The sequence below is a fragment of the Tiliqua scincoides genome, chromosome 2 (assembly GCF_035046505.1).
Source record: "Tiliqua scincoides isolate rTilSci1 chromosome 2, rTilSci1.hap2, whole genome shotgun sequence".
NCBI lineage: Eukaryota > Metazoa > Chordata > Lepidosauria > Squamata > Scincidae > Tiliqua > Tiliqua scincoides.
In genome coordinates, this window is record NC_089822.1 from 198,107,953 (window position 1) to 198,124,818 (window position 16,866).

Here is a 16,866-nt window from a genome sequence, read left to right on the forward strand (position 1 = left end):
CAGGATCTTTCTTCTTCAAGAAGGGACACAATCTACTTGTGAAAAAGGGACACAATCTATTTTGGAGTTGTTATTCTAGTGTTAATTGCTTTTATTTGTTGTTAGCCAGCTTAGAGTAAGATACAGGTTTCAAATAAATGAACAACAATAAGTGTGAGGCACATGTCTATCCAGCAATAAATTGGGCCCATTAAGCTGCTAATCTGGTCAAACAGGAGAACTGGATCCCATCTATTACAAGAAGGAGCGCCCCAACCAGAGAGATTATCTAACAGTATTGGTTCTGTTTGTATGTTAATTCACATTTTGTGCTTGCAAGTTTGTACTGAGCACCATTGCCAAGTTTTTGTAAGTAGCTGAAATGGCACCCACAAGATACAGTGGGTGTTACTTCTAGAGTTACTTCTAGAGATAGGACATCAGAAATTATTTTCAATGGAATCTGTCAAGTTCAAGATTACAAGGAGACAGAAAGCAAGAAGTGAACAGATGGACAGTGAGGAAATTCCATGTAAGCCTTAGGGAAACTAGACACTAGAGATGTTATCAATACTACATAGGTAAGTACACAGAAACACCATTGTGAAAACATGTTTAAGTCTGTTATATTGCAATGCTTTTTCTTGTCTGCATAGCAGGAGAAAAGAAGGTAGTAGTAGATGTCTGTCTAAATTATATTTATTTTCTGGCATTCACAAGGTTCCGATAAAAGGGGATACTACCTATGAAGAGAAGCTGCAAACAAAAGGCTATAGTATTTCCTTTCCCACTGTAGCCATCCAACCACCTAAGGGTGTGACTTAAATTATGGAAACATTCTATACCAAAAGGTTAAGCTGAGCAAGGCTATCAGATGGCACCATTTTAAGAATATCCTGTATTAAAAATTTTTGGCACACTTCAGCAGGCTCAAAGTGAACGTAATCCAACAACTAACCATACAGTAACACTTTGAACGTCACCAGGCAAGTGCTTTATGTCTAGAAGTGGCTGCCAATTTAAGCTTTTTTGCTCTCTATTCACTCACGTACTTTAGAGATAATCTAATAGAAACGAAAGAACAAAAAAAAAAAGAAAAAAGAAAAAAAGAGGGACCTTATAAGAGAAAAAAATAACAGATTCTAGTCCAAACAAAGCCCCTTCAGTTACCCTGGGAAAGAAAAAACAAAGAGTTCTAGAAGCCCTCCTCCAATAGGCCTTTTATGGGAAGGGGAGGCTTGTCTTATGAAACTGAAAATTAGATTAGCATTTCCCAAATCTAAGTGAATCACAAATTACAACTTACAGGAATTTGAAATAAATCACTGGATGTTATGCCCTTAACTTACAAGAGCCACTGACTGCTCAACACAGACACAATTCAACCGTTGTGAGTAAATCACAAAAAGATACATTTATCAAAAAGAAGCTACAAAAAGAAGCTTTACTTCTTTTCATGGAAACACCATTGACTGGGAAGAATGAAAATTCAAATGTGCAGTTGTACCTTCTATTGTCTCCTACCTTTGATGTAGACTGAGATGCGTGAGCATTCTGGTCTGGACTTGCTTTGTCTCCTGTGTAATGTGCAGCTGCTCCTAGGTCAATGGTCTTTGAAGCATTTGCTGTACGTTTGTGCCTGGTGGTGGTGGTCTCTGTGGCTTGTGTAATATGGATGTGTTTTGTGGTCACTGTCTCCTCTTCATCTTTAAATTCACCTTTTGGTGATTTACCTCTTCTAGCTTTCTTTTCCTCATCACTATCACTGCAATGATAAAACACTTGTTATATTGAGAAAAGGGTGACTAAGTCATCTCATGAGCATCACATTCTAGAGAGGGAATTTTTCCATTCCATTTGAGTAGTCTCTTGTGGTTTTGCCTATGGTAACAAAATCTTGCGGTTCTGCCATTGGTAAGAAATGTCACTCCTAGGTTCAAGTGGTGGAATGCCCCCTAGAAGATGACTGCAATTTGAGGTCATCAAATTTGGGTGTATAGAGGTCATCATAAGTAGCCCTCTGTAGACACTTGCCTCCACATGTTACTATATGGGAGGAGGCCAACCAGTACCAATTCTGCCTGAAAACACTAGTGTTCTTTTAGCAATAGACATAAGAAGTATTTGTGTCTTCATAACTAGGTCAGTGCTGGGTGTGGGTTGCGAGCTGGATGCAACGTTCAGTTTGACAGGAAGTTGTTTCCAAATGCTTCTGTGGACTATTCGCAGGCCTGTGGAGACCAGCAGAGTGGGTTGCGGGCCTGGCACAACCTGGAAGAGGCATCCAGGGTCTCCCAAAGTGGCATTCCAGTCATCACCTTGTGACTCACTGTAGAGGAGGAGGTTGGATGTGGTACCAAACAGTTTGGGAACCACTGTACTAAATGGAAGTAGTCCTGAAAAGTCTTTGAGCTGCAACCAGGGCTGGTTTCAACAGCCTACCTCCCAATAGGGATGATGCTTTAATGTTATACCTGCACTGAGGCCAACTATCATTACCATGAATCCCATCTTAACCAGGATTTGCAAACCAGATTAGGATTGGGACAGATTTTATGCTGCCAATAACATCAAAGAGGAAAGAAAAGGGAAGCTATCAATGACGAAGTGTAAACGGACATGTGCGTGTGCATGTGTAAGTGAAGTATACACTTACATAAACAGCGCTAACCTCTTCAAAGGAACACTTGTCTGGTGCTTCTAGGAATAAGGTATGTTAAAAGTCACCAACAAAACCATATTAGTTCCTTTGTGTTTTCCTTTCAAAGGTGATCTATTTCTATGTAATGGATACTGCTGTTTCATTATCAATCTGCCCAATTTGTGCAGGTGTACCTGTATACTGAAAAATAATTGGAAAGATAACTGTCTACACAATCGGGAATTAGCTGTGGAATGCTTCTATGCTTCAATAACGCAATAGGGCACTAAGCCACCTGATTTAAGAAAGGCTGTCTTGTTGCCAGCATGGATGCAACACAAACTGCAAAATGCTCGGTGGGGTAGCCTTTGTTCTCCCCCAACAATGGTTTAGTTTTTGCCCATTATTATTATTACTTAGTTATGCCTCCCACTGAATATCTGTATATTATCTGTTTGCCAGCAAAGGTAGTTTAATTCATTAAGCTCAGTGAACATAAATACCCAGCATTTCACTTTCTATTCCAACAGAGATTACAGATGCAAACTAATAAGAAGGACAAACAGCACCAGCCAAGTGTAAAGGAAGGAAATCCATCAAGCATCGCTGCTGAACAATCTCTCCTCGTTTCACAAGAATTTGGGCACAAAGTCAAGCCCTGATGAAATGAAGGGAAATGGGGTAGCAACAGTGTTTGGATGCATGGCCCAAGCAGAAAGAAAAATACAGCACCAGACTCCGCACGTAATTTATTAATTCATTCATACACAAACTTTAAAATGCAAGTCAAAGTGGCTTACCAAATTATTCAAACAAGTATTTTTTTTTTAAAAAAACAAACCATTATAAGATAAAACACATCAAGTACCAAAGCAGGTTAATAATACAGCAATAAAAAAAGAGAATATAACATTAAAAAAGGTGGAACACTAGAACACTAAAGATGGATTTTAGATCAAAAAGCCAGCAAATAAAACCGGTTTTTTGGTACCTGGCAGTACTTGGCTAGTAACCCTGGAGAAGGTATTTCAAAGCAGGGAACACCACCACACAAAAATGCTCCGTCTCTTTTGGCTAACTATCTAACCTCCGCAATCAGTGGCAGCCTGATCAGAGACTCCAAGTACGACTGCTAGAGATGCTTCACCGGGGAGAAACCCATTCAAACTCTGCTGAAAGGTGCTCAAGGGAACTGCAGTTTCACCACCATCAGAGGAGTAACATGAGATCACTACCCTACAGCTTGGTGCCAGATTTGAACTTTTGAATGCTAGGTCTGTTCCCACTCCCACCCCCAGACATTCTCTACTCCGATAGTGTTAGTGAAAATTCTTGGGTAGATACACAGTCAGGCTTTTCTTGCTTGTGTTCTTTGATTTAAAGCAAACCAGGATGTGCCATACAGCCTCCTGCCTACTGTGGGTTTAATTAGGACAAAGAGCACATCATAAATGAATACAACTCCTTGCGTCAATAAAATTTATCTGCCAGCCCCTGTACCATGCTCAGCACAATTATTATTATTATTATTATTATTATTATTATTATTATTATTATTATTATTATTATTATTATTATTATTATTATTAACAACAGTATTTATATACCGCTTTTCAACTAAAGGTTCACAAAGCGGTTTACAGAGAAAAATCAAATAACTAATGGCTCCCTGTCCCAAAAGGGCTCACAATCTAAAAAGATGCAAAAAGAACACCAACAGACAGCCACTAGAAAAGACACTGCTGGGGTGAGGTGGGCCAGTTACTCTCCCCCTGCTAAAAAGAGGAGCACCCACTTGAAAAAGTGCCTCTTACCCAATTAGCAGGGGTTAGATGCTGATGTGAATTTGTCACTTCCACATTAAACTAGTTGTATTAGCTAGCATTCAGATAAGGGAGTCAGTAAGAGGAGGAACATTTCTTACACTTCAAAAGTATTGTTCTATCTTTCATAAAGAGAAGGCAGCTTTCAATATCTGTCTCCTGCCCTAGGGAGGTGCTTTTATAGAGGACAGGTTGACCTGACTGAAGCAGCTTTCAATGAGGCAGAGTCTAGGGCTAAGATGCGGCAAACGTGAACCAAGCATGGATGCAAGTGCAGCTGCTCCATCTAGTGTGGCAGCTTGTCAAGGCCCTGGAGGAGAATACTTGGCAGGGTGAAGCCAGGTTTATGGGGCTCAATGAAGTACAAGTTCTGCTTACTCATGGAGTCCAATAAAAAGGAGGACCATTTCAGTACATACTGAACAAAAATTATATAAAAACTGGAAATTAAAACACTGCTATCATATTTACACTGCTGCCATCCTGCATGGAACACAAGAGAATGGAAGCCAAAACTCCTTTCCTTATTCCTTCTATCACAACATGTATACAATTCCCATTCTGAAATATTTTGGTATATTTGAGGAATGTATGTACTTTCTAGTTACGATTTCCTGTGCAGAGTTTCAGACTAGTTCTTAAATCCCTCTATTAAGCTTTCAAAATAATTTTACATTCACTTCGTTTTTTGCATATAAAACAGGAAGGCTTTAGCTTGTTGATGTAATAATTTCTTTAACTTAACCTCCCAATTATATTACCCAACATATTCCCAAATCTGGTTATATATCTTTAATTTTGAATCTTATTGGCAGTTTCACTCTAATTTCTTTAGTAAATGTCTATTTTATGATGTTCTTTTAGCACTTGAATTTCATTGATAGTTTCTATTCTAGCATTAAAAGATGCAACCATGTTCACAAAACAATCCTGAACACATATTTCAAAGTAAAGTATCGCCAAGTGTTCTGACATGCAAAATTTCGCTTTTTGCAGGGATGGAGGGCTGTGAGGAAAGAAGGGGATTCATGTTCATTCCCATTCTTTCCCCCCTCCCCGGCAAAGAGGCTTGCTTTATAGTATGTAAAAGTGAAGTATTCATATAGGTATGAGCAGATGGATATATTATTGAAATATCTATGCACAGCTGAGGAATGGTAGAAGGTCTTACATTAGTATATTCAAAGGAACAGAAAAAAGCCTCTATGAAAATATTAGGGCCAACAGAATAGCAGTAAAATGTTAAAATCTCTACACACTGTACAAAGATCTAAACCAGGGGTTTCCAAACCCCGGCCCAGGGGCCAGATGCGGCCCACGGCAAGCCTTTATCCGGCCCACAGCCAACCTCTTGTCCCCTGAAAGCCTCTGGTCCACTCAACAGAACACAACCAGAACTGTGCTCTGATTGTGTCTGGAGGGTGTTCTGAGGGCCAGACAGGTTGAATAAATGAGCCCATTCATTTATTCTCTCATCTAGGTTCTATCTTTAATTTATTTATTTAAATTTTATATTTATATTTTTTCCAGCCCCCAACACCACTCCAGATATTTGATGTGGCCCTCTGGCCAAAAAGTTTGGAGACCCCTCATCTAAACAATAGGCAAAACATATAACCTAGTGGAATCTTAACTGCATTTTGAGTTTAGTATTTAATACACTGTTAAACTCTCTTCTCAAAATCAATTCAACTTCAGAAAAAAAATCAATAGAAAGATGTACAACTTTTAAGCACATTGATGAATTTTTTAACTTTTCCACATATTGTTGTGAAAAACATTAAATATGAGAGCTCCCACAGTTTTACTCTACCCCAAATGGCATTTACGGAAAGGCTTTCACAGTAATATCTCAAATATGTAAATATGTATTTACTTGATCAGGTGACAATAAAGTTCAGCACACCTGTTGAAATGTATAACTTCTAGAGAACAAGATGTTTTCCTCTTATGGAAGGAGCTTAATGATCTGGTACCTAAATATGCAATGTACTTGCTTCTCCGTGTTACAGCTTTTGAGCAATATCTTTTCTTAAAGAGTAGTACTAGATTTTCCCCATCAGAATTATCTGAGTGGCTATAATTCAGATTATTAAACATAAGCATTTTCTATTCCCGAGTTAGAATATACTTCTACACAAAAAAACCTCATCCGAAATTTTTGCCAATTTTCTAAACATCACAGTTTGAAATGACTTTTTGAAGTGAAAATTGAGACACACAGGATTTAAATAAAACCCACAAGAGCAATGCTTCAAAGCCATAGGCGGCCAACCTACACTCTTTACCAAATTCTCCCAATTACAATCAGAAATGCAAGCTATACATAAACACATGGATTAGGCCTTTTCCACATGACTTGTCTACTTAGCTGTTCTATCCACTTTGCACTGGTGTAGCTGGCAGCTAGCAAGGAAACCACATCTCCTATGCGGAAGTAATGGTGACAACTACGAAGAGACGACCACATAAAATGGACAGAAGTACAATAGTATCCAAACTGTGGCCTATGTTTTTGAGTTGGGGATACCAGGCTTACTTTGAAAGTTATCACAGCCGAGATTTCCTTGTTGGCAACCTTAGGTCTTGAAAGACTTTGGTATCACGCTCTGAATGGTGGTTCTGGAACAGCGCCTAGTGTGGCTAAAAAGGCCGATTCGGGAGCGACAATCCCTTCCACACTGGGAGCAAGTGTAGTGTGTTCCTGGTCTGCCTCCCTGGCTATGGGCCTTCCTTCTTTGCCTCAGTCTGTTGGCAAAGTGTCTCTTCAAACTGGGAGAGGCCATGCTGCACAGCCTGCTGCACAGCCAAGCGGAACGCTCAGGGGCCAAGGTTTCCCATTTGTTGAGGTTCATTCCTAAGGCTTTCAGATCCCTCTTGCAGATATCCTTGTAGCGCAGCTGTGGTCTACCCGTAGGGCGCTTTCCCTGCATGAGTTCTCCATAGAGGAGATCCTTTGGGATCCGGCCATCATCCATTCTCACGACATGACGAAGCCAATGCAGGTGTTCAGCAGTGCATACGTGCTAGGGATTCCAGCTTGTTCCAGGACTGTGTTGTTTGGAACTTTCTCCTGCCAGGTGATACCGAGGATGCGTCGGAGGCAGGGCATGTGGAAAGCGTTCAGCTTCTTCTCCTGCTGTGTGCGAAGAGTCCATGACTCGCTGCAGTACAGAAGTGTACTCAAGACACAGGCTCTGTAGACCTGGATCTTGGTATGTTCCATCAGCTTCTTGTTGGACCATACTCTTTGCGAGTCTGGAAAACGTGGTAGCTGCTTTGCTGATGCGTCTGTTTAGCTCAGTATCGAGAGAAAGACTGTTGGAGATCATTGAGCCAAGGTACACAAAGTCATGGACAAACTCCAGTTCGTGCACAGAGATTGTAAGGCAGGGAGGTGAGTCCACATCCTGAACCATGACCTGTGTTTTCTTCAGGCTGATTGTCAGTCCAAAGTCTTGGCAACCCTTGCTAAAACAGTTCATGAGCTGCTGGAGATCTTTGGCAGAGTGGGCAGTGACAGCTGCATCGTCGGCAAAGAGGAAGTCACGCAGACATTTCAGATGGACTTTGCTCTCAGTCTGGAGAGGTTGAAGAGCTTTCCGTCTGATCTGGTCCAGAGATAGATGCCTTCTGCTGCAGTTCCAAAGGCCTGCTTCAGCAGGACAGCAAAGAAAATCTCAAACAAGGTCAACGCGAGAACACAGCCCTGCTTCACTCCGCTTCGGATATCAAAGGGGTCTGACGTAGAGCCGTCAAAGTCTACTGTGCCATTCATGTCCTTGTGGAAAGACCTGATGATGCTGAGGAGCCTGGGTGGACATCCGATCGTGGGGAGAATCCTGAAGAGACCGTCCCTGCTGACCAGGTTGAAAGCTTTCGTGAGATCTATGAAGGCTATAAAGAGTGGCTGTCGTTCTCTGCATTTCTCCTGCAGTTGTCTAAAGGAGAATACCATATCAGTGGTGGACCTGTTGGCTCGGAATCCGCACTGTGATTCTGGATAGATGCTCTCTGCAAGTACCTGGAGCCTCTTCAGTGCAACTCGGGCAAACAGCTTTCCTACAATGCTAAGGAGAGAGATGCCGCGGTAGTTGTTGCAGTCACCCCTGTCGCCTTTGTTCTTGTACAGCGTGACGATGTTTGCATCCCTCATGTCCTGTGGTACTCCACCTTCTCTCCAGCAGAGGCAGAGGATTTCATGCAGCTCAGCGGTGATGATCTCTTTGCAGCACTTTAGGACTTCAGCAGGGATGCTGTCTTTCGCAGGTGCCTTGACAGAGGCGAGGAAGTCCAGATTACCTTGAAACCTTAATTATTCCACAGGTAACTTCAAGTAAGCACCAGCTCTCCATTACTTGATCTTCTTACTTCTCTTTACCTTTTTGCTAATTTAAAGCATTTGAACATTGCCCTTCATCTAACAAGGCTGCAGGAGTGGTCTCTCTCTCTCTCACACACACACAGGGAAATCATTGCAGCAGGAAATGGTGTGCATGTGGGTGTAAAACATGCCTTGCTTCTCTTTTCCTCACAAAGCAGCTGCTATTGCTGTGACCACTATGTGGGGCACAGGCCAAGCTCAAAGACATACCTGAAGCTTTAAGTGGTTGCTCACTTTTCTCTCTCTCTTCCTCACAGGGCACTTGGTGACCCTCAGGCCATTGCCAGAGGTACGGTGAGAAGTTAGAGATAGTTCTACCCACTATAAACCTACTTTATTTATTAGAAAGGTTGTTGTGGCACAAAATACATGACCAAAACACCACACAGATATTTAAATCAGTGTACTTAAACAGTATTCTAAATGCTTCAAATAGAAGTTGGTTGTTTTTTGTTTTTTTAAGGACACTAGACATTTGTGTTCCAATCTTTTAATAGGTATTCACTGAAGGTCTCACAAAACATATAGCAAGACTGAGAAGAAACTGAGCAGAGTCCCACAGAAGATATGGCACTGTACTGAATTAAACTGTTCCAGTGTAGTATCTTCCCTTTGCCTCTAATTTAAGCAGTTTGCAAAGTCCTCCATGCATTTTCAGATTGTCATTTCCTTGCCATGAGGCCTACAATCTTGGATGATAAATATTTTCAGAATTTTTATGGAATTATCTCACAAACAGAGCCATAACTGAGATACCTATAGCTAAGAACTGTTTAACACTAGAAAGCTAGACTGCCAGAAGTGAGACTTTTAAAGAAGTACTTTTAAAGAAGGCTGAAGAGGGCTGTAAACACAGCAACCTTTTAAAAACAGAATTGCATGAAGAATGGAAATACCTGCATCTTTCTGGAGAATCTTCTCTGTCTTTCCTCCGGAACTTGCTGATGGTGTCATCAATTGTGCTACCTATTTTGTCACTTAGCTCACCAAGTTTATCACTGAATGGAAACCCGCCTTTGTTTTTATCCCATTCTTCATCCCACTTTGATTTGGGCTCAGAATCATACCTTTCACCTGCGCAGGATATGAAAAGAGTAAGAGAAAGAAACACAATTAATACTAAAATGCCACTGATTTTTCTTAATTTTACCCCAAGAGTTTCAGAGCAAATAGAAAATTTTCCTGATGGAGGATCAACATTACCACCAATGTACAGCATGTAATATCATTCATTGGCACAATATGCTTTTAAAATGCAGTCGGCCCTCCTTATCCATGGATATGACATTCACAGGTTTGATTTGTGTGTGCCAAGCCCACTTTGGAAGAGCCTCAAGGACCTCCCAGACACAACCAGAAATACCTTCTGGTCATGTCTAGGATGTTCTGAAGTGTGGGGAGGCCATGTGTTCCAGAGACACTCCTGGTCACGTCTGAGAGGTCCTGTGAGGCCCTTCTGTGGATTTCATTATCCAAAAACTATTCATAGAATAGATCCCCTGGGGATACCGACAGCCTACTGTACAATATGCTATTTTACAATCACTGCTCAATTGTAATGCACTGCATAATGCATCAGACTAGGGTCAGACAGGAACCCTAGTCTATAGGTACACTTCAAAAGGTATCCCCCTCCCCAGGAATGGACCCCAGCTATACAAGCAACTTATGAGAAACAAAGTCCACTGTTTTACTTCTGGTCAGGCTACCATTAGTAGAGGCAGAAGAACACGGTTTTATTTTTTCGCAGATTTTGGTTTTTTCCAAAGTTAGAGGTACAGAAAGCTATGTTATGTGTTTTTATTCAAAATTTACATTAGAATGATAAATTATAATTGCTTTAAAAGTGTACTTGGTAAGTGTCATAGGTGGTACAGTGATAGCAGATGCAGCCACAGTCATTACTCATGCACGCCCCCATTAAATAGGAAATAAAAACCAAATAAATCAATTCTATTTTTTCACAGATCTTGCGGCTTTGTGCGTGTGTGTGTTTTTTTTGTTTTTTTTTACAAAAATGAGAAGTGCAGAAAGCGGTTATGTATTTTTATTTCATTATCTCCATTTTCTCCCTCCTTTGACCATTAGAAAAGGACACCCTTCAAAGATTGTGTATGTTTCAAAAACTCATGCAGGAAGAATATAGGAAGAGGCTGTACCCTGCAAGACAAGTGTGAAAACAGATGGTAGTATTTCTAGCCTCAGTTATCCATTTAAGAAGGACTTCAAAAACCATTAAGAAAGATGCAGCAACTTGTCCCTTCACCTGCTAGTTAGGGCTCCTTAATTTCTCAACATGCTTACATCAAAAATTATCCACAAACAAAAACTGCTTTTCAACACAAACAACTCTACTGTCTGTGAGTGGCAGGTGCCAGCTTTGCTTAGTTGTCTATAAGCTGTTTAGTTGCTTAGGTTTTAATTCAATCAAGTAATTTAGACCCCCAACATAGCTTCATTTTTGTTAAGTTATCACAAGAGATAAGTTATTCTGAAGGTCTGAATTCAGTCTTACTATACTGTCCTTCAGAATTACTAAATAAAATCAGGCTTTTGCTTGCTGAAGACACCCAAGGGGATACAACCACTCTCTCACTGCCCACTGATGGCCCCACACTTTAAACCATGGTAATTAATCACAATCCATGCTCAGTGAGACAATCTAGCATAAAGTGATCTACTGAAATTAGGAGACCCCAAGTACTGTTTACATGACTGTACTATCATGCACAGTATCGTCATTTCAATGCCCCTCACTTTAATGACTCATATGCAATGACAACTATACACAAGGCTGATAGTGTAGTTCTATGCATGTTTAATTAGAAGTCCCGTGCTCCTCAAAGGAGCTTACTCTCAGGTAAGTGCAGATAGGATTGCAGCCTAAGCTATATTCACCCACTCCAGAGAATGAGTGTTCATACATGCACGAACAGAGTACTGTGCAAGCAGAGACCTCCCTTCACTTAAATTGGAAATCTCTTTATGCACACCTTCACTATGTGTATACAGGAGTTATCTTCCAATATTAAAATGAGTAGGCTGTTTCCACTAAAAGGTCTGCATATGCATCAGTATCCAGCAGACTTACAGACTGTGGCAGGGGCCTGCATAATCCAAAATATATGCACAATCAAGCTTCTTCCAGTCAACTACCCCTTCCAGTCGAGGGGACCAGTTTCTGAAGAGCTAGAGATAATTGCACTAAGCATAAGCAGACAACTTCTGCCCAGCAACACTGTCATTTACGCAACACACAAAGTCAGACACTGTACACTGCATGCCCATATTCTGGTCTTCTACTTTCAAAATCTTGATTTGGTTTAAGAGGTCTTGATCTAAAATAGGTTTTATTTTGAAAGATTTATTCTGCAATCCTAAACACAATTATTGTGAACACAGAGAGTTGTTCCTCGACTTTGAGCTCCAAGTTCTTCAATTTGTGAAGGTGAAAGTCTTCACAGAAGGAGAGTCCTTATGAGCACAACTCAAAGGCTTTCATTTAATCAAGGAGCATAAGTTTAAGGCGCAGTGTCATGCATGGCGTTGCACCAATAGTAAGGCTCCCTTGGCAGTAGTGTTACTATAGGGGTGCAGGCTGCACCAGGTGATATCCACGGGGGGGGGGGGGGGAAGGTACATCACCATGCCCAATGCCTGGGGCATTGCCCTGCCCACTGCATGGGAGGAGGTTCATCATAGGGTGATGCACTATTCCTCCTGCGCAGGGTGATGCAAACCCTAGTGACGTCATTGTCCTCTGGTCTCCTTTCCCCACAGTTGAACTTTATTAGGCTCTGTAGTTGTGACTCTCTGCACATGAAGGCGAGCTTTGGCTGTATACAAACAGATCACATGGAAGTTGTTCCTGTGCTACAACAACATAAGGATCAAGTCTTTGAAAAAAAAGCAATATTTAGTAATAGTCAGTCATACTGACATTTGAGAACACCATATTTCCTTATGTAAAGCCGGACAATTCTAGCTCCCTTCAAGTATGCTTTGAACCACATGAGGTCTGCTTCTCTATGGCACTAAAAATCACAACCACGAGCCAAAAAAACTCATGCAGTTAGGTCAGACCTGGGTGGCAATAATATTTATATTGACCCTGAGACATGTGGGATAGCAACAAGAAGAGGCTTCCTTGAAGTGTGCATGCGAGGGCGTGTTCACTTGCTATCCAAAGTGCTCGATAGTGATAGCTTCTATTAGGAGCAAAAGCCAACAGCTAGGCTGTTTTAGTACAAGTAAGCCATGCTCCAAGAGAATCCGAGATCTCTCTAAATACTTGTAGGATTCTGAAAAAAGCATTAAAGCAAAATTTATTCATAATATATGCTTATTGCTTTCTCTATGACACAGACCTGTGTTAATTTTTCCACTGTAGAGGAGGATCTACTGTATTTAAAATTGTAGCACCTAGGCAGCCATTTGACATATTGCCATTGATCAACACCCAGAACACCAGAAGCAGCTGCTCTGCTTGCACATGGGATATTTGAAACTCTCCCTCTTTGAGCACCAGCCTACCATCCCCCACCGCAAAAATGAAGGGCAGCCATATGATGGCACGTTTGCCCTTCCTATGTATGAACAAAAGCACTTCATGACTCTGCATGGGAGGAGGAAGTTGTATCTTACCTCAGCAAACCCAACACCAACAGTATGAAAATGGCTGCCTCCCTCTCCACAGTGCATACTTACTGTATCTGAATCCTCCAACACTGTCTGAAGAAACCCCAACGTATTTATCTTTGTTCTTCTTAGCCTTTTTCCTCTCTTCACGAAGTCTATCATCATCCTGGGCAAATTCTACCATTTCTTTCACCTTCTGGCGTATATTTATACCTTGGTCTTTGCCATTCTCATCTGTACACAGGCATAAAAAAGGAGGACATTTGGGTGTACTAGTTAACCTCAAAGCATTAGGTAGCTAGAAGAAATTTAGACAGAACATGAACAGAAAAAAATAAGAAAATCATGCCTAAACAATTCTCTAGAGTGAATGAACATTATGATTCAGACACCCCAAAATTCACCTTAAGCTAAGGGGCATAATTCGAGAATTTGTAGAGCTTTCTAAGTTAGTTATTTAAAAGATTTGCTTAAGAAAATATTTCAAGACATGATGCTTGAAAACATACCTTCTGCCAGTTTTAAACCATTTAAAAGCAACTGTTCTTTTAGCCTGGGGGGGGGGGGTTTGAATCCAAAAATGCCAATTGCTGGATTTCTCTCTTTTTTTCAAATTGTATTTTCAAAATGCTGGCAGTTGGAGTGTGCTACAAAGTAGAATTTGCCTCTCTTCTCCAGGCCTCTTTCTTATTCAGAACACACACTGGCCTTGCTGCTTTTGCACTGTAAATATTATTTGGTGGGAGGAAAAAAAATCCCCAGCTTCAAACAGATGTGTATGTTTTGGAGCTCTAACCTTTTCTTCCCATATGATTAAAGCTATTCCTTTACACACACCACAGGGGACCAGTCTCTAGTGCATATTTTAATATAAACCCGAACACTCATGTTGTATTGGTTCTGTTGTTATTAGCCAGTCTTTTCTGCAAGTTCTTGTCTTCACTAATTAATACTCTGGGGTCCCACGTCTTGGATTCTGCACTCTTCACACAACCAGCAACGGTCACATTCTAATTAGAGTAGGGAAGCTTCTAAGCTGGTTCAGGTGACTGACAACTCCAACTACTGTTTTAATTTGCTTATAAGATTTTTCTATTGCTCACCTACAAAGTGGTAATTTTCCAGGGATCGCAAATCATAAATGTGTTCTCTGGCACTTGTAACAACACGCTCTGATCCATTCCTTATGAGGTAAGATAGGAGCAGCAGAGACTATAAAAATACAAAGCACCTTATGATTGCATGAACAAAAGCTATCAGTATTTTTTTTAAACTGCAATAACCTAAATAGATAGAAATTAACAATCAGTAACAGGATACATAACTACTGTATTAAATAAGCCAAAATAAGAACATTGCTCCTTAACGAAGGAACCTCACACAATACAGTGTAAAAACTTAAAACTGCATTTGCTCACTAAGACAAAGATAGCAGAGCATAAAATTGTAAGTTATTTGCCTGAAGAATTACTGTTCGGGGGGGGGGGGACGGGGACGACAACGACAGTTAAAGCAATTTCAGAAAAACTCAACTCTACAGAATGAAACAATTTTCCTTTTGTCTCTCTTTTTTTGCAATTGCCTTATTCCCCAGTGCTTTTCCATTTAAAAGCAATTTTATGGCAATTTATCTATGTAGTGTTCTGCAGGAAATGTGTTGATGTACCAAACTCAGTATTTGCAGGTAAATTTACGCAAACTTCAAAACAAAAACAAGTTGAAAAGTATTTTAATTTCATGAACTTCCTGCAACTTCCAGGATTTTCCTGCCTCTTCTTTTGGCATATGTGAAGCAGTAGTTCCAGTGCCAGCAGAAACATTTCTGCAAACTGCAGAAAATGAAAAACTGGTAGACAATCCCAAGCATCCTTAAGAGCATTAAATAATGTGTGACAGCATTAAAAATTAATTTACATTATGCTTCAGGGAAAACAATTACTATAACACAAAAACTAAATCAAATACCTAAAAAAGGGTCTTAGAATTAATTCTATTGAGTAGACAAGATTTTAAATCTAAAAGCCTTTCCAACGCTACAGGACAGAGAAAAATTAGTATGGAGATGCATGTATAATATTGTATTGCAACTACAGCAGAAAACAAAGAGGAAAAATATTTTGTGGTGAAGTTATCAACCAAAGCTAGGAGAGTGGGGCAGGCAAGCAATTAATTCTCTACTCAGTTGGATTTAAGATAAAATAAACTAATAAAAATATACATTTGGGGAAGATAAGTACAATGCAACAAAATACTGGCTGTAAATATAAGGCCCATTCCCTAATAAAATCGTAGTATGAAAGGAATATTTGGGTCCATTTTTTTAAGGCTCACACTGGTAGGTCAGTAATAAGGTTCTTCCCTTGCTTATTTATTATAATATCAAATCATAGATGATCCCCTATTTAGAATTTAATTCTGCAGTAAAAATTAAATTGCTAGAAGGCATTCATTTAAGAGCCAGTTCAGAGCAAAAATACACAAAACTTGGTTTTGCAATACAGACTATTCCTTTAAAAAACAAAGAAAAAGAAAAATACAAATTGATTATAAACCAAGCTAGTACTAATTGGACAACGAAAATCTGGAAACCCATGAAGTTTAGTGCGGATATTATGTTAGTGAAAGCACAAAAAGCAGTAGATTACGTAGATTTAGTAGACACAGTGGTAATATGAAAACATTCAGTCGAATTTGTTGGTATGTGCAATTTAACAAAATTAAACCATTTAAAAAGCACATGAAGAGGCACGTTAAACATATGAACCTTATAAACTCTTCTCCAGTTCTTTTTGTTATCTTTTAGCATTCGTGTCCAAAGCATGTTCATAAGTTCAGGAAACTGTTCATACATAAAGGTGGCCCTAAAAATAAAACAAAGGAAAGAAGAGATTATCTTCACTGTACTATTTTTTCCAGTTTTTCTGTTAAGAGCTGCCGTTGACACCAGGTGGCAGACTTGCTCTAATTTAGAGCTTCAGCACCAAAGAGCTACGAACATTTGTTCAGAAATATTTCATATACTGACTCACTGGATTAGCAATGCTGATACTCCCCCCCCCCCAACAATGCAACAACAACTAAAGCTAGATGCCCCCTGTTATCTGAGGCCTGTATGTCATTCACTTGCCCTTTGTGGGAACACCATAAGTTGCTGAAGGAGCCTCAATTTCCTAATGTTATTTCTGGGGACAAAAAACTTGACAAGAAACTGACTCAATCGAGATCTTTTAGACTACAAATTTAAATGCATCATGAAAGTAGTTTAAATGAACAGTTACTCATGGTCATCCTTCCTACTTGACAGTATGCCTTGTACTGTTGACACTTTTCATTACGTATCTTTTTCAGAGGTGATGAAGCAAGAGCAATTTTTTTATCATACTACATAAAAATGAATCTTA

General features: G+C 40.0%; 1 protein-coding gene across 2 annotated transcripts in view; it reads right to left on the reverse strand.

The window, feature by feature from the left end:
• CLINT1 (clathrin interactor 1) overlaps positions 1-16,866 on the reverse strand; it is a 78,663-nt gene that overhangs the window by 18,846 nt on the left and 42,951 nt on the right. For both annotated transcript variants that reach the window (XM_066617060.1, XM_066617059.1), the window contains exons 3-7: positions 16,230-16,326; positions 14,569-14,677; positions 13,535-13,699; positions 9,724-9,901; positions 1,504-1,744 (exon numbers count right to left, since the gene is read on the reverse strand). In XM_066617060.1, the coding sequence (XP_066473157.1) occupies positions 1,504-1,744; positions 9,724-9,901; positions 13,535-13,699; positions 14,569-14,677; positions 16,230-16,326 (790 nt within the window). The remainder of the gene's footprint in view (positions 1-1,503; positions 1,745-9,723; positions 9,902-13,534; positions 13,700-14,568; positions 14,678-16,229; positions 16,327-16,866) is intronic.